Below are 22,630 nucleotides of genomic sequence, written 5' to 3'. Positions count from 1 at the left end.
TATAGGTTTCTATGAGATTCCCCCCTCATTCTACTTGACTCCAGCGAATACAGTCCTAACCGACTCAGTCTCTCCCCATATGTCGTTCCATCCCAGAAATCAGTCAATTTGCAGATAAGGCCATGAACTAATTGAATGGCAGAACAGGCTCGATGGGCTGAATGGCCTACTCCTGTTCCCAGCTGTATATTAACTGATGGAAAATACTTTTGATTTTTCAGGTTATTGTGCAACGTTCACTATCTGCAAAGAATCTGAGCCATGCAAAGGGAGGCTCTATACTGGCAAGCTACCTCAAAATGCTGCCTATGATTTTCATTATAATGCCTGGGATGATCAGTCGTGCTCTCTATCCAGGTAATAGAGTTCTAACTATCATTTCTCGCGAGACTCGTTTGCTCGAGCCTTTTCCAAAAGAAATTGTAACAATGGCGTCATAATTTTTGCATTTGCGTATACGTGCTAATGACATTCCGTCTCAAGTCACATCTCATTGAACAGCAAACATGATCATTCATAAAGAACGTAAAAAGCCAGAAGCCAGGATCCCCCCCCCCCCCCCCCCCCCCCCCCCCCCCCCCCCCCCCCCCCAGGTAGCATGTTATCTGGCAGCGGAGGCGTCACGCCATCGGCCACCGGGGGGATCTTCTGGTGCCCCCGTGGTCTATGATGTCTTGAATGGCTTCCCCACCCCACCATTGGAGAATCCACCATCCGGTGGGTGCATAAGATCCCAGAGCACTATTGTGAAGAAGGGCTGATGGGTTTATCCCCGGTGTTTTGGTCAACCTTTGCCCCTCAATTGTCATCACAAAAACAGATCGGGTACTCCGGTCCTTACCATGCTGGGGTTTGTGGGATCTTGCTATGCATAAACTGGCTACTGCATTGGAGCAGTGACTACACTTCGAAAGAACCTCATTGGCTGCAAAGCATTTGGGACGTCCTGAGGTCACGAAACACTCCAAGTAAGTACAAGTCTTTCCTTTTATTTATTTGTTTATATAGTGAATGTAAATCCCTGCAGCCAAGTGATAACCTCATTGAGCTTCAGGTTATTAGTTTGCCACTTACGTCTGTAGAAGGGACCCTCCTTGGTAATGTGCACCATTGTTTGAGTCTTTCCACAGGTGCATCAGGGGTTTCTACTGAGGTACCAGGGGTGGATGATGGCTGCACTGGGACCCTGGTACAGTCTGGACCTGTTTAGCAAGAACCACTCTTTTTCATTGATAAGAGCTACTTGGGTTGGACACTAACTGATACACAAGTAGGTACATTAGGCAATTCAATGCCAGAAGTGATCTCCTGGACTGAAAGGGGTTGGAGAGAATTTGTCCAAATTGGTCTTCCCAGATTGCCCTGGGTTTTGATCTGCTTCTCATCGCTCCCAGGATATCAGCTGGCTTTCAGGTGCTGTGGGGAGGGTAGATAATGACCTGGACTTTACTAATACGAAGAATGGCAAAACTGTCAGTATCTGGATAAAACTGACAATAATTTCTGATTCCCCCACTTGCACAGTTCAACAAGGAAGTTTGGAAGTTACTGTCAGTGATGTGGACGGCACGGTGGCACAAGGGCAGCCCGGTGGCACAGTGGTTAGCACAACTGCCTCATGCGCCAGAAACCTGGGTTCAATCCCGGCCTTGGGTTACTGTTTGTATGGAGTTTGCACTTTCTCCCCCTGTCTGTATGGGTTTTCTCCTGGTGCTCCGGTTTCCTCCCACAGTCCAAAAGAAGTGCAGGCTAGGTGGACTGACCATGCAAAATTGCTCCTTAGTGTCCAATGATGTGCAAGGTAGGTGGGGTTATGGGGATAGGGCCGGGAAGTAGGATGCTCGTTCAGAGGGTCCGTGCAGACTCAATGGGCTGAATGGTCTCCTTCACCACTGTAGGAATTCTGTGTGCATAGTACTAATTTATTTGCAGTTGGATTCTGCACAGTAATCAATATTATGCTATGAATTTAAGGTAATGGCCCACTGTTCTTCCTCTAAGCTAATTTACCTCTTAGTATCCAAAGGTTAGGTGGGGTTATGGGGATGGAGTGGGGGTGCTCTTACGGAGAGTCAGTGCAGACTCAATGGGCCGAATGGCCTCCTTCTACACTGTAGAGATTCTATCATTCTGTGATTGATGATAAAGATGGCTGGAACGGTAAGAGCTTGTAGAATCAGGCATAACTGAGCATTTAATGACCCATAAGTGAGAATTTCTTTCTGTTTTCCTGTTGAATTTTTCCCCTTCAATCACATGTTCATGTCCCAGTCTTTATCTCCATTCCTGTGCAATGATTTAAGTGTAATTTATACTCCCAGCATTTTTTACTTCCTGCTTTGCTGTCTGCGGGCTCAGTGAGGATTCTTCAATCTGATTGGTTGAGAAGCATCCTTGCTGTTTGCTGTGTGCACAGATCCCCTGTAGAGGGAGCTAAATTCTAACTGGTCTTTTCCTGTCCCTTAGATACATAGATATATGGAAGACAGGAGCAGGAGGAGGCCTTTTGGCCCTTCGAGCCTGCTCCGCCATTCATCTCGATCATAGCTGGTCATCCAACTCAATAGCCTAATCCTGCTTTCTCCCCATAGACTTTGATCCCATTCTCCCCGAGTGCTATATCTAGCCGCCTCTTCAATATATTCAATGATTTCGCATCAACTACTTCCTACGGTACTGAATTCCACAGGCTCACCACTCTTTGAAGAAATGTCTCCTCATCTCTGTCCAAAATGGTTTACCCTGTGACCCCTGGTTCTGGACACACCTATCATTAACATCTTCGTGCATCTACCCTGTGTAGTCATATTAGAATTTTATAAGTCTCTTTGAGATCCCCCTCATTCTTCTGAACCCCAGTGAGAACAATCCCAACCTAGTCAATCTCCTTTAACCCTTGTTGTTAAATCAAATATGCACTGTTGGAGGGACATTGTTGTAACCTGTGAAGTTGGTGGTGTCAGTCAGTGGTGTCTGCCTGCAGCATTTTCAGTCTTAGTCACTTTATGCCAGTGTTATAGATGTCACCGTGACACTATATATTGTAACCTCAGTAAGATATTTAGTGATATCCTACCCTAGCTAATTGACACATTTTGTAACGGCCATAAATGTTACATCAGTTGCAAATACATTTGAATGAATCAGTGAAAGGTATGACTCACCACACTCTGGTGTAGCACTTGGCCATTTTATATATGTCACAGGCACTGCATAAATGCATGATGCTGTTAATAATTAATTCATTGCTTCGCTCGACAGGATTTCTTTCCACATTAACACAATAGTTAAAGTGCACATTTAGCAATGTAGGTAAGGGCCTATCAGAGTGCAAAAACAACTATAGGAAATTAGTTTGGGTCTGTCATTAAACAATTTTGCAAGCGGGGAAGGCTATGTGGTGATATGCATCACTGTATATACACAAGGGGTTAATGTGTAAAATTACTACAACTAAGTAACCACTAGAGGGAACACCAGAGATGTCATGACATGCAGACATTCAGCCAATGGGTCATTACAACAGGACACAACCAATGAGTAATCAGGACACCCAGAGGTGGCATTACCACAAGGGGGCACTTCACAACTCATATAAAAGGACAGGGCACACATGCTCTGCCTCTTTCCACAGACAGACATCTAGAGAGTACATCAGGGTTGATCAACAGCATCACACCAAGCACGTGGCCTAGAGCAGGCTGGGAAAGATAGACTGAGTTACTGCAGCTAGATTAGCAGAGAGTCAAACTCATTTAAGAACTGTGTTAATAGTTCAATAAACAAGTTGAACTCATTTCATAGTCTGGAGCTTCCTTTGTCAAAGCATACATCAAGGAAGCAGCTTATGCTACACGAAGCAGCATAACACAACAGGGTAATGGTCAAAAATCACATTCAAATTTTCAACTTCATTTCTTGTTAAAACGTACCATGGGCTAAAGGACTAGGACAGGCTATCATGATGGTGATTGTAGAACTATACTCAGGAGCTTTCTTTTGTCATTTCAGTTTTTTTAGGGAAGTATGCTGTTTTTGATTTGCAATAAATTGTAATGCGGAACTTTTTCTTGCTCTTGTTAAAAACAGAAGAGCCAGTATAGTTAACAGTGCAGAAGGAGGCCATTCAGCCCATCGAGTCTACGACTTAAGCCTCCACCCCACCCCCGTAACCCAGTAACCCCACCTAAACTTTTGGACACTAAGGGGCAATTTAGCGTGGCCAATCCACCTAACCTGCACATCTTTGGACTGTGGGAGGAAACCGGAGCACCCGGAGGAAACCCACGCCGACACGGGGAGAAAGTACAAACGCCCGAGGCTGAAATTGAACCCAGGACCATGGAGCTGTGAGGCAGCAGTGCTAACCATTGTGCTACCGTGCCGTCCAAGTAAAGGCTGTCTTAAGTATTTTGACGACATGCCCAATGCACCTTTAATTTCATAAATAAATCTCAGGCCTGAAAGAATGGAAGAATTTTTGTTTTTCTTCCTCTACCACCAAAGATTGGCCAAATAAGGTTTCCCAGTCACAGATGCCTCCAAAGTAAAGACATAATGTGAATGCACCACCCTTTAAAGGGATAACGTCCTTAAAAAGGTGACAGTGACATTTGACACTAATGATATTGAGCAAAATTGCAGTGAATTAGATCTGTATTTTCCAAATGAAGCTGTACTACCAACGGAAAATTCACTGGGCATACGGTGGATCTGATATCCATACTGTACCAGTATCACTCCTCTGTTATTGGATCAAGGGTAGGCCATTAAATAAATATTAAGGTGCATGGCTGACACAGATGAATCCTTTACTTATTGTTAAGCCCCTCCCAGGTAATGGGTCCATTTTGCATACACCAGCTGCCAGAATTTGCATTAGACGACAGGTGGTTTGTGGCCAGTACATCAGATAACAACAAACACCTTCCGTTTCCACCGAGCAACTTATAAAATGGTAAACTGAAGTGAACAGCCAGGGATAAAAGATGCAATTCACCAAGCCTGCCAGGTATTTTGTCATCTCGTTTAGTAACCTAGTTGGCTTCATGGCGTTTATGAATGTGAAAAGTGGGGCCGGGGGTGGGGGGGAGGAGTGGAACCAAAGTAAAACCAGAGTTTAAACAGAATTCTGTATTTAACTTACTCCTTCCTCGAAACTGGGGAACCCTTTCCTTCCCCCAGGCCTTGCGCTTCTCAATTTATTTGATTTGTATCTACACACGCTCTTTTTTACCCTGTGGGGGAGTTGGCAGCATGACGATCAATCTGTTGAACTGAGTCATGAACAGGACAATGCGGGCGGCACGGTGGCACAGTGGTTAGCATTGCTGCCTACGGCGCTGAGGACCCGGGTTCGAATCCCGGCCCTGGGTCACTGTCTGTGAGGAGTTTGCACATTCTCCCCGTGTCTGCGTGGGTTTCACCCCCACAACCCAAAAGATGTGCAGGTTAGGTGGATTGGCCGCGCTAAATTGCCCCTTAATTGGAAAAAATGAATTGGATATTCTAAATTTTAAAAAAATTTTTTAAAAAATGAACAGGACAATGCCTAACAGGTCCCAGCGAAGGATTTGAACCCAGAGTTTTTTTTTAAATTACTCCATGGGATGTGGGTGAGGGTCTGTGGCAGGGCTAGCATTTGTTGCCCTTCCCTAATTGCCCTTGAACCAAATGGCTTGTTAGGCCATTCAAGGGTCTGGAGTTACATGTGGGCCAGACCAAGTCAGGGTGGCGGTTTCCTTCCCTGAAGGACAATAGTGAACCAACCTACCCGGTGATCCGCAAAACCTCCAACCTTTCTCAACTCCTTCCTATAAGCTCTCAAAACCCCAATCTTGCCTCTCCTTCTCTCCTACAGGCAACTTGCTGGTGTTCTGCACCACGGGGCCTGGAATTCCCTAGATACGAATTTCTTAATGAAAGGAAACGTGCCAGTGTTACAGAAAAAGTTTAGAGTGTCACATTTAGTGCAAGGACCACATTTTAAAAAGTGAATCCAGGCAACACACAGCCCAGCACTCACCCACACCACCAAACATCACAGGGCTGCACTGAACCAGCCCCTGGCTCTTACACATGCTCTATCTCCAGAACCCCCCCCCCCCCCCCCCACCACTTTCACTTGGATATTTTGGCTCTAGGGCTGTCTCCTATCAACTGAATCTCTCAGAGAAAGGCTGCACAATCAGGGAAATCTTTAGATGGTGAAAGGTTGGGAGGTGGAGCATGCACATTGGGTCACAGCGGGTGATCACTGCATAATTGAAAGTTCCTGGATGAGTCTACCTCCTCTGATGGATGGATGGTTGAATGGCATCCGGCGCACTTTCATTTAGAACCTTGACCCTTGTTAAAATATATAGAATGGGATTATCTAGCCCATCTGCCACAGCGGGTTTGTGGAGGTGGGGGGGGGGGGGGGGGGGGGGGGGGGGGGGGGGGGTGTTTGCCTTTGACGAGACTGGAAGATCTGGCCAGAGGGAAGGGTCAGGAAATCCCACCCATCGTGTTAAAAATAAGCAGTGGAATCTTCAGGTCCCGCTGAAGGCAAATCCGGAGGCGGAGGGTGCAAACCATGCGGAATGGCATAGACATTAGTGCGACTGGGAAATCCCACCAGTGACCTCTATCATTGGAAAACAAGCGTGGGGCAGGGGTGGGAATCCTGCCGTAGGTGAATTATTAGCTATTCATGGCCAATGCTCTCAAAATCGCAATGCTGTCTAGATATCTCTTGCTTGCATACATTATTACAATTGATGAGGTGTTCATTTACTTGCCAAAATAAGCTAAAAGTATGGCAGCGAATGTCGGATCAGAATATTACCTGGAATTTATCCTGATAATTTATCTCCAGCGCAATCTTTAATTTATCCAGACCCTTCCTCCTCAAGGCAGCTCTCTCCTTGAAGAAAGCATTCACATCTTTAGAGACTGTAATCTTGCTTTCTCTTACGTCGTTCATCGAGTGGGATAGTTGCTTATAATTATTGAAGGGGCGCTCAAAAGTGGCCCGGCTGACAATGTTGTTCACTTCTCCAATTGTAAATTCATTAACAACAGCATTTAGCATAAGGTGAGGTGCTGAACTTTTGATTGTGTTATCAATACTGTCACAATCGTAGAAGTCATCGGAGTCAGAAGAGGCGATAGATTGTTCATGGAGTGAGCTGCTGTCTGTATTCCAGTCTCCAGTGTAATTTGTGGAAGGATTTGATGGACAGTTGTCCTCTAGACATATTACGTCAGCCTCCTCCGGAGGTGTCCCCTGATCAGGTTCGGCTTCATTGCTTTCTGTAACTAGCTCTGCTATATTCTCCTCGTCATGATCCTCTCCCTCCAAAGCACAAGCTGCTTGACTGCCATCATGTGCTCTACATGTTGATATATTTGAATCTACCTGTAGGTTTTCTAAAGCCTCAGGGCTATCGGGCAATGTTTCATTCACCTGCTTGTCGTCGTCTTGTGTGGAGGTTGTTGCAGTCATTTCTGCCGATTGTGTCCCCGGTTTTGCCACATTGGTGTTTGGCTTCTGCTTAGCCTTTGCAGTTTTAGTTCTTTTATTTGTGGCTGGCAAATTCACTCCTGGTTTATTTTCTGAGACCCTGTTATTTCCAATTGTTTGAGGGTGATTTTGAAATGGATCTGTCTTCGTAGTTAAAGCCTCTGCCTGAACCACATCTGGATTATTGCAAGCTGTCTTCTTTTGTTGAGCCGATGCTTGATTGGAAGAATGTGGTCCTATTCGGGTGAGTATCTCCACTGAGTCACTTCCATGATGCTCAACGTCTTCCTTCTTGGTGTCCAAGGAACCATTCGGCTGTTGTTTTTCATTTTGAGGGATCTCTGGGTAGGTAGGGAGATAAAGAAACATATCTATCTTGGGCATGTCCAATAGAGCTGGGTGTGTTATAAGCCCTTCGACACAGGTGTCTGCAGTCTTCTGTGCCTTAACTGGATCATTTGGCCGTTTCTTGCCATGGCCGTTTAAGTTGACCTTTTTGTCGGAGATCTCAGAACCAACATTGGGGATATTTGCCCGCACGAGAGCATATTTGGGGTTTATGAGCTTCCTGGCTATAGCTGCACTTTGTTCTGCTGTGAGGGCAGGGACTTGCTGAATGGGTTCAGGTTCGGACACATCTGGCGCCAAGTCGAGTTTGTGCATATTAACTTCTTTAGAGAAATGCATCAGTTCCCTGAATTCATGATCAAATGTTTCTACAGCTTGACCAGAAATCACAGTGATGATATTGCGATCAAGTCTAGACGCAGTCCAGGTAAAACTAAGAGGAAAGAGAGAAAAAAGAAAGTGTCGGTTTTAGAGCGAAGCAGTAACTCAGCATCTTCCTGAAATTACATTTCTGCTTCTTGCTACTTAATTACTATACAAGTTGAAATCACCCCGTCAGATCCCACACTTCAACACAAATGCTACAAAGGTCGTATTTGCCACCAAATACTGCGGTGCATGGATACACTCCCAACTAAGGGCAGGGTTACCCGGCCCACCCAATGTCGGAATCCTCCAGTGCCACCTAAAGTCAAATCTCCCATGGCGGATCCCGTCACAACGGAAAATCCCAGCCTAAGCAACTCTGTGAAAACTGTTTGAGGTTCGAATTCCTTTGAGGTGTGGCACAAGGGGAGGGGGGCTGGGGGCCCTTTGGGGGTTCGTGGGACACGTCGGGAGCTCGAGAGATCGAGACGGCATTTAGCGCTCCCGGTACAATGGCTCCGCCGAGTGCAGGAAATGGGACTAAGTGCGGTCTAGGCCTCGCATCCCCCTCTGTAGGCCCCATATCTAACCAAAGCCGCATTAGATAGCACGGTGATTCTAGCCGCTGTAAGCACCGAGAAACATGCGGCGAAACGTGCTCGCTGGTGGGACTCTGTTCTCATTTGGTTAGATTCAGCCCATTGTATCACCATTGTTTCTTCTACTATAATTTATTGGACCAAATGTTTATCAAGAATATTAAACCTCAAAGTTGTAGGTGATGTTGGCAGACAACTCTTTACTGGTGAGAATGCGGGATGTACTGCCACATATGGAGTATTCCTATAGGTGCCTGCACTTGTGGAGAATTCCGAAGCTAAGGACTATGGGTGCGATTCTCCGCAAATGCGGCGAGTCGTAAAGGCTGCCGTGAAACTGGCCGTGTTTCACGGCAGCCTATGCGCCCCCTCCCAGGACCCGATTCTCCCCCCCCGGGCGGGGCTAGCAACGGGGCTCCGTGAAGCACGGCATAGGGACTGGGCATGGCAACAGGGGGAATGAAGCAATGTGGGAAAAGGCTCAAATGGAGAATAAACACTGACATATTTGTGCTGGACTAGATGGCCTGTCTATACTGTGAATTCCATGCAATTATATTTGATATTTCTCCCCGATACATTTAACACCATCAGTCAGTTTATATTTCAACTGGTCAAAGGATGAAACTCCTCAGTTTCTCTACGGAGGGTGGACAAGCTGACAATCTCCCCTGAATTCTCTCCCCTTTTTAATCAGCTCACCTGTATGATCCACACACTGCTCGGTCTCCATCAATCAGTAAAAACTTTTGCATCTGTCTCCCGGCTATAGTTTTGGCTGAGCGTGTATTGAATTCATTCCCACCAATAGAGCAGACGCGCAGGTTCTGCAGGAGCAAGGAAATACACATTTTTACATATTTTAAAGAATTGACTTGCAGAAAGGTTCGACTTTGCAGTAGATATTTTGATTTCAATTTCTACCTGTAGCAGCTCCGTGGCATCCCGAGTGCATGACTCGGCAAAATGTCCAATGAATGTTCCAAAGGTTGATTATGCATGTTTACTGGCATTATCTACTGACTTCTGTTCACCGCTTCAATGGTCAAAGTATGTCCTATGTTGCAATTTAGCATAACTTTGACTGAAGGATACTGCCACATCCGTCATTCTGTGCAGTCAGGAGATGTGCTACTCGCCGTAGGATTCTTAGCTTCTGCCCTGCTCTTTTAGCTATTTATATTGCTAATAAAATATGACAAAAACAGAACGTGCTTGAAAAACTCAGCAGGCCTGGCACCATCCATAGAGAGAGAATCAGAATGAATGTTTCAAGTCTTTTTTTTTTAAAGTAAGGTTTTTTTTTTAAATTTAGATTAGCCAATTATTTTTTCCAATTAAGGGGCAATTTAACGTGGCCAATCCACCTACTCTGCACATTTTTGGGTTGTGGGGGCGAAACCCACGCAGACACTGGGAGAACGTGCAAACTCCACACGGACAGTGACCCAGAGCCGGGATCGAACCTGGGACCTCAGCGCCGTGAGGCAGTTGTGCTAACCACTAGGCCACCGTGCTTGAATGTTTCAAGTCTGTTTGACCCCCCCCCCTTCCAGAGCTAAGGAGATGGAGAAATGTGATGGTTTTTATACTGTTTAAGAGGGGGAGGAGCAGATAGAGAAAATTAAATGTGAGCTAGGAGAGATTGTACAAAGATGTTTAGGGCAGAAGACAAAGGAAGTACTAACGGCAATGTTGAGGACTATTGAAGGTGCTGATCGTGACATCGAGGTAGGATGGTAGAATGTGTTCATAGGAGAACAGGGGCCCGATCGAAGGGCGTTGCCGCGCCCGACTTGGGACGCAACACGGTGGTTAAATCTCACAAGAGGCCTCTAGCGGGCTATGCGCTCTCGGGACACCTCGCGACTTGCCAGGGTGCCCAGGTGGCACTGCCAAGCTAGCACTACCAGGGTGTTAGGCTGGCAGTGCCAAGGTACCTGGGTGGCAGGTGCCTGTGCCTCTGGGGGTGCTCTGCCCTTATGAAGTGGGGTGAGAGGTGGGGCTTGAGGACCCCCCCTAACAAGTAAGTTGGGGCATTGGCCAGTGCGGGGGCGGGGGTGTTCTGGAGGCTGCCGTGGGAAACGGTTTGAGAGATCGGGGCAGATTCAGGAGCTCATCAGTTTAGGAAATTAAGGTTAATGCGGCCTTGGCGGATGTTCCTCACTGAGGCCAGAGTTCCGTTTGATAGTGGGGTCATTCCCAGTGTTTCAGGTGCTGAGAGGCGCCACGCTAAATACATCCATAACGGGACTCTGTTTTTCCCCATTAAGTCGCGCTCTAGAACTCAAACAAGCAAAACAAGTGACAGATGGCCTGGTGGGGTCGGGGAGTTCCGCCCTGGGACAGAAACACCTTTTTTGGATTAAAGAAAAAGGTCAAGATGGACGAGAAAGTCTCCCAGTTAAAGTTGTCAAATTCAATGATGAGCCCTGAAGACTGTAATTTGCCCAATCGGAAGATGAGCTATTGTTTCTCCAGCTTGCGTGGGGTTCACTGGAGCATTATAGCAGGCCAAGAAGGGACTTGCGGTTATGAGAGCAAGCTGGTGAGTTGACATGGCAAGCAACAGGAAGGTTGGGTTCATGCGCGCAGACTGAGTGAAGATATTCCGCAAAGCAGTCACCCACTCTGTGTTTAATCTCCCCAGTGTAGAGGAGACCACATTGAGGGCAGTGAATACAGGAGACCAAATTGAAGGCTGTACAAGTGAAATGCTGCTTCCCCTAAAAGGGATGTTTGGGGCCTTGGACAATGTGGAAGGAGGAGGTAATGGAGCAGGTGTTGCACCTTCTGCTATTGCAAGAAAAAGGGCCATCGGGAGGGGACAAGAGATTGGGTGTAATGGAGGTTGGGACAGGATGTCGTAGAGAGTGATTATTTTATTGCGATGGCTGGTGGGGTGAAAAGAGACGGTAAGGAGAACATGATCATGGTTCTGGTTTGAAGGTGTGAGGAGCTGTCATCATGGTAACTTTGTGGTAACGGTGGGGGGCTTGTAATGAACATCGATGGTTGGTTTTCATTTCCGGTGATAGACTAAGACAGGGGTGGGCAAACTACGGCCCGCGGGCCGCAAGGTCTTTATGCGGCCCACCAAGATCAAGTCATAAAAAAATTTTTTAATTTATTTTTTTAAATAAGGATAATGGGGGGTGGGGGGGGGGGGGGGGGCGTTGGGTTACTGGTATAGGGTGGATATGTTGACTTGAGTAGGGTGATCATTGCTCGGCACAACATCGAGGGCCGAAGGGCCTGTCCTGTGCTGTTCTATGTTCTATATGAGGCGCCCAGAATCATAACCGGGTGAAGCGCCATTTTTGAAAAGTAGAGAAAAAGAGGGCTAAAGGCAGGATGCCGCCGGGGGAAGCGCTGAGGTATATGCTGCACGCTAATTGGTTACAACTGGGACTATTAATTAATATACTATGCGGCCCTTTAAAATTGTGAATTTATGAATGTGGCCCTTGCACGGAAAAGTTTGCCCACCCCTGGACTAAGAGGTCAAGGAAGGATCAACAATGGAAAGACAAGAGAGGGGTGAAAATTGGAAGCAAAAATCTCTAAATGTTTCCAGATCCAGGCGAGAACATGAATTGGTACGGAAACAGTCGGCGATGTAACTGAGGGGTGGGTGGGGGGAATTGTGGGTTGGGCCCCGAGTAGGACTGGGAAAGGGAATGTTCCACATAGTCAACAAAAAACAGGCATAACTGGGGCTCATTTGGGTACCCATATCCACAGCTTTTATTTGGAGGAAGTGAGACAAGTAAAGGTTTATATGTCCAGTTCAGTTTCTGGTCAATGGTTATCCCCAGAATGTTAATAATGGGGATTCAGTTAATAATGGGAATGTCATTGAATGTCAAGAGGCAATGGTTAGATTCTCTCTTGTTGGAGACTATCTTTGTCTGGAATTTGTATGGTGCACATGTTGTCATGTCAGCTGTTACAATGAAGTATTAGTGATGCAGCTGAAGATGGTTGAGTCGAGAACACGACTATAGCTGATAAAACCGAAATGAGCTTTTAGATCAAATGCCTTTAAAGAAATGGTCAATGCTTATTTCAACTGGAGTCAAAGGAATAAATATCTTTCTCTATGGGAGGTGGATAAGTTTATACTTTAAGGAGGGTTTGACACAAATCCCTCTTAATGGTGAAGGCCAACAGCAGCCGCCTGCCTTTAACCTAGTAAAATGTCTCATGCTGTGAATTTATTTTGCCTCATGTCAGAATCAGGATCTGCATCACCTCGTGGTTATGGGCCATGTACACTTCACTGACTCAAACATGCCTGTAACCACATGCCCAAGGTATGTGAAATGCCAGAAAGCATCAGGAATCCGTGCTAAGGAGTTGCTTCATGCTTCACTGCGTAAAGGAACCTGGATAAAACTAAGTTTGTGACTAAACTTAGTGAACTTGACATTGTAAACATCACGACCAGATTCAGGCAGATGGAATGTATCCCTTGAGAAATTGATCGGATTCAAGGCCGATAAATCCCCAGGGTCTGATAATCTACATCCCACAGTATTTAAGGAAGTGGTTTTAGGATTAATGGATGTATTGGTGGCCATCTTCTAAGATTCCATAGATGTTGGAACAATTCACAGATTGGAGAGTAGCTAATGTAACCCCACTATTTAAAAAGGGAGGTCGAGAGAAAAAAGTGAATTACAGACCATCAGCCTGACGTTGGTGGTGGAAAAAATGCTAATGTCGATCAAAGCATTAATAATAGAACACTTGAAAAAGAGTGGCAGAATCGGACAGAGTCAGCATGGATTTAACGGTTGGGAAATCCTGCTTGACAAATCTACTGAAATCCTTTGAAGATGTAATTTAGTAAAGTTGACGAGGAGGAGCAAGTGGATGTGGTTCAGTTAGAGTTTCAGATGGCCTTCGACAAAGTCCTTATAAGAGATTAGCTTGTAAAATTATAGCACATGGGATTGGGGGTAGTGTATTGAGAAGGATCGAAAACTGGTTGGCAGACAGGAAGAAAAGAGGAGGAATAAACAGGTCTCTTTACAAATGTCAGGCTGTGACCAGTGGGGTACTGAAGGGATCAGTTCTAGGACCCCAGCTATTCACAATACACATTAGATTTAGATGAGGGAACTAAATGTAATATCTCTAAATATGCAGGTGGCACAAAGCTGTGTGTGTGTGTGGGGGGGGGGGGGGGGGGGGGGGGGGGGTTGTGAGCCATGAGAAGATTGCAGAAATGCTTTAGTGTGATTTGGACAAGTTGAGTGAATGGGCAAATGCAATGCAGATGCAGTACAATGTGGATAAGTGTGAGGTTATCCAATTTTGTAGTAAAAACAGAAAGGCAGATTATCTGAAAGGATTGAGAGAGGGGAATGTTCAACGAGACCTCCATTTCCTCGTACACCCATCACTGAAAGTAAGTATAAAGGTGGAGCACGTGGAGAGGATTTGAGTACAGGAGCAGGGATGTCTTGCTGCAATTATACAGGGTCTTGGTGAGGCCACACTTTGAATGTTGTGCGTAGTTTTGGTCTCCTTATCTGAGACAGGATGTTCTTTCAAAAGAGGGAGTGCAGTGAAGGTATACAAGACTGATTCCTGGGATGGCGGGACTGACATGACGCAAGAGTGAATCGGTTAGCGTTATATTCACTAGAGTTTCGAAGAATGAGGGGGATGTTATAGAAACCTATAAAATTCTAACAGGACTAGACAGAGTAGATGCAGGCACGATGTTCCCGATGGCAAGACAGTCTAAAACCAGGGGTCACAGGCTAAGGATATGAGGTAAACTATTGAAGACTGTGATTAGGAGAAATTTCTTCACCCATAGAGCAGTCGGCCTGTGGAATGCTCAACTACAGAAAACAGTTGAGGCCAAATCATTGTGGGCTGGACTCTCCGTTTCAGCAGCTAAGTGCCGGCTGAAACGGAGAATTATAATGCCAAAATCGGTGCCGAATGCTCACCAATTCCGGGACCAGTGAGGGGCTTGCAGCGCCGCTGGGTGAAACTCTCGGCTTCCGCACCAAAAACGGCCAGAGAACGGCTGGTCTCTGGTCTCGCCGTGCAACATAGCGCCGACCGTGCGCGTACCCGACTAGCCAAATGAAACCCCATAGGCCATGCCTGGCCACCCACCATCAGTCCCCCCAGGCTTCTTGGAAGCCCCCCCACCCCCCCACCCCCCCCCCCCCCCAGCAAGCGGCACCAATCCCGGAGAGTATGGTGGCGCTAGACACAGTCCGCAGCCGCCATGCCGAGTTCCCGACCGCTCATACCATACGTCAACTGTACGGTCCAGAACCCGGCCCATCAGGGATGAAATATCAGGAGAGTTCCTTCCGTTGATGCGCCAATGCCGTTTCAAAGGCGTGCGGTGCGTGATGCAATGACGCCATTTTGGTGGGGGCGGAGTCTTGAAAGCAAGCGTCAAACTGGCGCCATTTGGGCGTCGGAAGGGATTCTCCGCCCGATAGCTGATTACAATATGTTTTTAAGAAGGAGTTAGACATAGCACTTGGAGCTAAAAGAATTAAAGGATATGGAAGGAAAGCGGGAACAGGTTACTGAGTTGGATGATCAGCCATGATCATAATGAATGGCAGAACAGGTTTGAAGGGCCCTGAATGGCCTATTCCTCCTCCTATTTTCTATGTTTCTATGAGGGCTTCATATGACTCAGTCTCGCCTGCTTGATGCCCAGCTAGATCGAACTCCACCTTTAGGTAAGCAGACGCCCATCTAGATCGAACTCCACCTTTAGCACCTAAGCAATGACTGTTGTACTTTTGGTTCCACACATTTCTTATTACTTTAAACATCTACCAAGCTCATGTGCTCCATGATCGCAATCCATTCCACTCATCCCGAAAACTTATTAATCCAAGAAACCTCTCAAACGTTGCTCACCGCAAGGTTACGAGGGGGAGAATTCCAATAGCCTGAAACAGGGTGGAGGAATACCACACTGCCTCACAGAGGCACAGGTCACCATTTAAAGTCACTGCAGTATTTGACCAATAATCATGAGCCAATCCAATGAAAGTCTATGCTCAGCAATGCCCTCTTAGGGCATGGTACTTGAAGGAGGAAGAGGAAGTTGTTAAAGTGTTTCTATATGCAGTGCAGCCCCAGTACAATCATAGATTTTCCTTGCCTTCCAAGAACTGCATTCTAATGGGAGAGGAAAATGTGTTTTTGCATTTTCTAACCTTCCTCCAAAAATAAAATTTGCACTTTTAATGTGACGGAAAACGTGATCACTGTGGAACTAGAAATACTGATGTATTTAAGGGCTATTGCGCAGTACTGGCGGCAGGTTGCTTTGAGCTGAAATCGGACATCTTACGGCATTTCTCAAAGGAGGTCAGGGAGTTGTCTAGATGCTGGCATTTTTGCTTCAAGCAACAACCAAGAATAGATCAACGTTTGCATCATGCTGTTTGTGGGAACTGGTTGCCATGTTCATTGACGTAACAACTACAATGACAACTCAATCATGGGCCACAAAGTTCTTTAGGTGTTTTAAGAGAGGCAAGATCCGTTTGCCCTTTCTTTGTAGAACTGCAGTGAACCTCAGAGCCTGCTGCTATTGAATGGCTGACAGAACATCCCAGAAACCCTTTTTGATTTTTTGCGGTTTTGCTTGGATAGCTGATACTAAATATTCAAGACAGTGTCATCAATCATTCCTGGTCAAGATAATTTGGGGTAAAACCTGCTCCAAGGCTGACAGGAAGTGAATCACACAACCCAAGAGGAAAGCGCCAATACGCTCTGCATGTGTCATGTACGTAATTACATTTAGGACAATTATGTTACTTAACTAGGATACAAAAAGGGGGTACATCTATTTCTCATTTTGTCTACCAATTAACTTTCCATAACCAGTTTTTGTTTACCGGAATCTGTTTTCTTCATCAATTAAACTGTATACTATTTATACTTGAAGGGCAAACCCACACAAGGCGAGGTTTTCATCCATTCATTTTCAATGGATAGAAAATATAACTTGTTAAGGGAGCAGATTGGTGGACTATTGGTCATTCGGCAATTAGTACCTCAGTAGTGATCTCTAACATGTTACTTTTTGAAGTGGCATGGTGTGGGATAGCAATTTTCCTGCCCGGTTATGTTTTTTAAGCTCCCATCTTAGCCCATCGTTTGGGAGGAGGTGATGAGTAAAAGGAGAGTGTTCTCTTATGGGTAATGAAGCAGGGATAGCTGCAGAGTCAATCTGAGAATGCCCTCATACATCAGAAAGGTGGCTCTGGGTAGTGGGAGTTGGACTATGGAGTAAGGCCCCATGCCCTCACCTTCTTCATCAGAGACAAAATGAACATTTCATTATTTCTCGTTATGTTTTCTCTTCATGGATTTGTATTTGTTAGAGGGTTAGGTTCCTCTCATTGCACCCATGGATGCATTTAGCCTTGTGCTAAATTCTCAAGGCAGCGCACAATTAACGACTGATTTTTCAGCCAGAGATTTTCAAGATTCCAGCCCCTGAAGATCCATTTAGGGACTGTTATTAATCCACACAAGTCTAGGTGACAATGACAATACGCCCAAAATCTACCTGCCTAGAGAGGTCAATTAAATACATGACAACACACTGCTGCCTCACGGCGCCGAGGTCCCAGGTTCGATCCCGGCTCTGGGTCACTGTCCGTGTGGAGTTTGTACATTCTTCCGTGTTTGCGTGGGTTTCGCCCTCCCCCACAACCCAAAGTGTGCAGGATATGTGAATTGGCCACGCTAAATTTCCCCTTAATTGGAAAAAATTAATTGGGTACTCTAAATTTTTTTTTTAAATAGATGACAACACGGGGTCTAACATCAGGGGATTGGATAGAGTTTTTGTCTCCCAACTCAGGCCCAATTTGCTTGTTGCTTGAGTAGCTGAAGCTGTTTCGAACTAAAGATAAATTCAAAAATCAAAAAGATGGATGTAGTTGCACCCATGTTAAAGTTGCGAATGAGCCAGCAGCACAGAAACAGGTCATATGGCCTAAATCACCCACCCCACTTCACCATCACTTAATGTTGATCTATAACAGGGGTGGGCAAACTTTTCCGTGCAAGGGCCACATTCAGAAATTCACAATTTTAAAGGGCCGCATAGTATATTAAGTAAAATAATTACTTCACCCGGTTATGATTCTGGGCGCCTCATATAGAACATAGAACAGTACAGCACAGAACAGGCCCTTCGGCCCTCGACGTTGTGCCGAGCAATGATCACCCTACTCAAGTCAATGTATCCACCCTATACCAGTACGTAACCCAACAGCCCCCCCCCCCCCCCCCCATTAACCTTAAAAAAAAAATTTAAAATTAAAAAAAATTTTTTTTTTTTTTAAATGACTTGGTGGGCCGCATAAAGACTGCGGCCCGCGGGCCGTAGTTTGCCCACCCCTGATCTATAAACTTTCAGTGACATGAATAGATATGTCATTCTCAATGAATTGGGAAAATGTGCCCTTTGCACAGGAAGTTCCAGTTAATCACGTTGCACATTTATTGTCCTGAATTATGTTTGCGATCGGAATAGATTAAATATGCACTCAGGATGATTAAGTGCATAGCAACCTGGTGATACAGCGAATGGCACTGCAGCATAAACAGTGATAATCTGCACGGCCCCTCAGCCCCACACACTGTTGAGTAGAAAAGATGTGAAGAAGTTTGTGTAAGAGGACAAAGTGAAATTTAGAATTTCTGTTCAGTGAGCTGAACTTAACTAAGAAAGGGTTTTCACGTTAGACTTGATGGGATTTGGCTGGGGAGTTGGAAGAATAAAATCATTTCCAGACCTTAAGTGGCTCCTCATGTAACATTGCACACATGTGGGACAATATTTAGTTTTTTCTGATGTTTCCCCTTTGTTGTTAGGAAGAGAGGAAATTCTAGAAGAAAGCCCGAGAATTCACCTAACACCATCCTAGTAGTCGCATGATAGAATAAGAATTTGTTGTTGGCGAATCATAGCCGTCAATCTCCATGATTTAGTCTACAACAGATGTCTTTAAACGAGTACAATCCCTGTGACGGAATGCTTTGCATAGTAAAGGTCCAAAAGCTCCCCAAGCTTGTTACACATCAGCCAGATGTTCCCTCCAGGGTCAGGTACGCAGAGATGGGAGAATTCCCAGCTCCATCAACATGGCATTTAAAAGTGGCTGCCACCCATGGCACCTCAGATCCTCCATGCCAACCTATGCTCCTCCACCAATCCCCATGGCCTTATATAGCCTCTATTCCAACTTAGTACCAACCCATGCACCCTACCCACCGCCCATTTTGCCCTCACACCTACCATGGAGAGATTTCGGGACCCGTGCAGAGAGAGAGATAAATGTCAAATACATCCGTAAGTGTCTAATGCAACCTTCATTATTGTGAAAAAAGACTCATTCATAAAAATCAATTGGCAACATTTGCATTCCTACAACTGCATAAAGTCTTATAACATCAAACATTTCATTCAAGGGCCCAATTCCTTACAACAACAAGCATTGGAATTCATTGTGCCACAAAAAGTCTATAACCACTTGTAGCTGTTAATTAAGCTATGAAATGGCAGGCACCCTACTGTGATAACGAATGGTGTGCAATCAGTCTTGTCGCACTAACAAAGTAATATAACCCCTCAGGCCTATGTCAACAGACAAGAGCGAAACAGCAACCAACCATTGTTTTGCCAACACTCCAGGGCGAAATTCTCCGACCCCACGCAGGGTCGGAGAATAGGCGGGAAGCGGCGTTATTTCCGCTCCCGCAGGTTTTTGAATTCTCCCGCCGGTCATAAACCGGCGTTTGTGCAAATCCCGCCGGCAGCCTGTGAAAACATCTGGCGCCGGCGGGATTTCATTTTTTTTAAACTTACCTCAAATCTCCGGCCCGGATGGGCCGAAGTCCCGCCGCGGGAGGCCTTCTCCCCCGCCGCCGAGGTTTACACCACACCTTTGAAACGGCGGACTCAGCGGTCGCGAGCGGGCCCCCGGGGTCCTGGGGGGGCGGGGGGCGATCGGACCCGGGGGGGTGCCCCCACGGAGGCCTGGCCCGCGATCGGGGCCCCCCGCTCACTCCGCGGGGCAGTGCCGTGGGGGCACTCTTTCTCCTTCCGCGCCGCCACGGCCTCCGCCATGGCGGACGCGGAGGAGAAAGCCGCATCGCGCATGCGCCGGTCAGTGACGTCAGCGGCCAGCTGCCGCTGACGTCACTGCCGGCGCATGCGCCGACCGCCGAAAGCCTTTCGGCCAGCCCGCTTCCGACTGCCGCCGGGTGTTTGCGCCAGTCTTCTGGTGCAAAACTGCTCCGCGTGGGGCTGGCCCCCAAAGGTGGGGGAGAATTCCCCACCTTTGGGGAGGCGCGACCCTGAGTGGTTGGCGCCACTCCCCTACGCCGGCACCCTCCGTCACGCCGGGTAGGGAGAATCCCGCCCAGGTATCTTTTTCAAATATTTGAAGGACTGGTCTTTTAAATACCTTGACAAAGCTTTGACAAAGGGCCATCCGGACTCGAAACGTTAGCTCTTTTCTCGCCCTACAGATGCTGCCAGACCTGCTGAGATTTTCCAGCATTTTCTCTTCTGGTTTCAGATTCCAGCATCTGCGGTAATTTTCTTTTATTTAATGTTGCAGGTTGTGGCCATTTATCAGAACTGGAAAGAATTTTTAGGCTATTTCATTGATTGAAAATATTGGGCGGGATTTTCTGCCTGTTCCCGTCAGTGGGATCTTCCCGTTCTGCCGATGGTTAAATCCCCATCAGAGTTTCCTGGCAGCAGAGGGTGCAAACAACAGGAAACCCCGTTAGCAACGGCAGGACTGGGTGATCCCACTGCCAGCCAATGGCAGGCGGCCTCTGCTGGAGTGGGGGTGCCGGAAAGTCCCATCCCTTAACTGCGTTTCTCTCTCCACAGATACTGAGTATTTCCAGCATTTTCTGTTTTGATTTCAGATTTCCAGTATCTGTCGTATTTTTGCTTTTCCATTGCCTGCCCACCCCATTCCTCATCCGGTTCCACCGTCGGGAAATCTCCACTACACTGGGACTGTGCAGGGACCCCACCACTCTTTTCATCCTGCCTCTCCAGCCACCACCTCGGACCACGGGAACTCTTATGCACTGATTAATTAAAATTCCTTCCCTCCTCCCCTCACTCCCAGCTCAGGTCGTGTCCTCTAGCTCCGTTATTCTCTGAATCGGCTTGAGAACAATTTGGCCCTCGTGGACTGAGGAGGAAAGACTAAAAAGTTGGACAGTGATGAAACGGCAGACATTTTAAGAGATATTCAATCCTCCCAACTAAAATCTATTCCAGAGAGGAAGAAAGATTGCAAGACGGGGGAAAATGTATCGTTAGTAACCAAGGAGGTTAAAGATAACAAAGACAAAATCTAAGGCATGCCATATTGTACAGGTTAGTGGCAGACTGGAAGATTGTTGAAAATTTTAAACATGACCAACGGGTGACCTAAAAAGTAATAAAATAAACAAAGGTAAATTATCCAAGAAATCTAGCGCAAATATAAAAACGGATAACAAAAGTTCTATAAGTATATAGAAAGGGAGTAGCTAAAGTCAACTTTGGTCCCTTAGAGGACGAGACTGGGGAGTTAATAACGTGGACACATAAATGGCAGAGATATTAAATCAATATTTTGCCTCGGTTTTTCACGGTGGTGAACACTAGAACCATCCCAATAGTAACAAGTCATGCAGAAGTGTTGAAAGTAGGAACTTACACAATCACTATCACTAGGGAAAATGTACTGAGCAAACTATTGGGGTTAAAGGAAGACAAGGCCCAGGGTATGATGACTGGCACCCTAGGGTCTAAAAGGATGTGCAGCAGAGATAGTGGAGGCATTGGTTAGAATGTTCCAAAATTGCCTGGATTCTCCAAACATTTCAGTGGATTGGAAAAATGTAACACCCCTGTTCGAAAAGGGAGAAAGGCAGAAAGTAGGAAACTATAGACCAGTTAGTCTATTGTCTGTCATTAAGAAGTCATTGAACAAACACTTTGAAATTCAAAACACCATCCATCAGAGTCAGCCTGGTTTAAAAAGGGTAAATCAAATTGACTAATTTGCTAGAGTTCTTTCAAGATGAAACAAACAAAGTAGATAATGGGGGTCCTGTAGATGCAGTGTACCTAGACTTCCAGAAGGCATTTGATAAAGTGCTGCACAAAAGGTTAATACACAAGGTAAGATCCCACGAGGTTGGGGGCAATATGTTAGCTTGGGGAGAGGACCGGTTAACCAACAGAAGGCAGAGAATGGGGATAAATAGGACTTTTTCTGGTTGGCAAGCTGTATTGAGGGTGTGCCACAGGTTTTGGTCCCAGGGCCCTAGCTATTTACAATCTATATTAATGACTTGGATGCAGGGATAGAATGTACTACCGCCAAATTTACAGATGGCACTAAAATAGTTGGAAAGCAAGATGCTAATGAGGAAATGAGAAATTAACAAATGGATATGGATAGGTTAGGTGAGTGGGCCAAAATTTGGCAAATGGAATTTAACATTGATAAGTGTGAGGTTATCTATTTGGTCAGAGGAATAAAAAAGCACCTTATCTAAATGAAAAGAAACCTCAAACTGCTTCAGTGCAGAGGGGTCTGGGTATCCTCATGCATAAATCACAGAAAGTTAGTATACAGGTGCAGCAGGTAATAAGGAAGGCAAGTGGAATTTTGGTATTCATCGCTAATGGAATTGAATTGGGAAGTGTTGCGGCAATTGTATAGGACATTGGTGAGATGACACCTGGAGTACTTTCTGTTCTTTC

The 22,630-nt window shown here is 46.0% G+C and overlaps 2 protein-coding genes across 2 annotated transcripts in view; one reads left to right on the top strand and one right to left on the bottom strand.

Moving 5' to 3' along the window:
* The window catches only part of slc5a10 (solute carrier family 5 member 10), a 153,772-nt gene that overhangs the window by 56,391 nt on the left and 74,751 nt on the right, over nt 1-22,630 (top strand). Inside the window, exon 8 of the mRNA XM_038820095.1 lies at nt 222-357. Within this exon, the coding sequence (XP_038676023.1) occupies nt 222-357 (136 nt within the window). The remainder of the gene's footprint in view (nt 1-221; nt 358-22,630) is intronic.
* The window catches only part of LOC119978445 (protein FAM83G-like), a 40,798-nt gene that overhangs the window by 4,307 nt on the left and 13,861 nt on the right, over nt 1-22,630 (bottom strand). The window contains exons 3-4 of the mRNA XM_038820094.1: nt 9,523-9,647; nt 6,830-8,288 (exon numbers count right to left, since the gene is read on the bottom strand). Coding sequence (XP_038676022.1) covers nt 6,830-8,288; nt 9,523-9,647 — 1,584 coding nt within the window. The remainder of the gene's footprint in view (nt 1-6,829; nt 8,289-9,522; nt 9,648-22,630) is intronic.

The sequence above is a fragment of the Scyliorhinus canicula genome, chromosome 15 (genome assembly GCF_902713615.1).
Source record: "Scyliorhinus canicula chromosome 15, sScyCan1.1, whole genome shotgun sequence".
In the NCBI taxonomy this organism is placed as follows: domain Eukaryota; kingdom Metazoa; phylum Chordata; class Chondrichthyes; order Carcharhiniformes; family Scyliorhinidae; genus Scyliorhinus; species Scyliorhinus canicula.
This window is presented reverse-complemented; position numbering and strand designations above follow the sequence as displayed.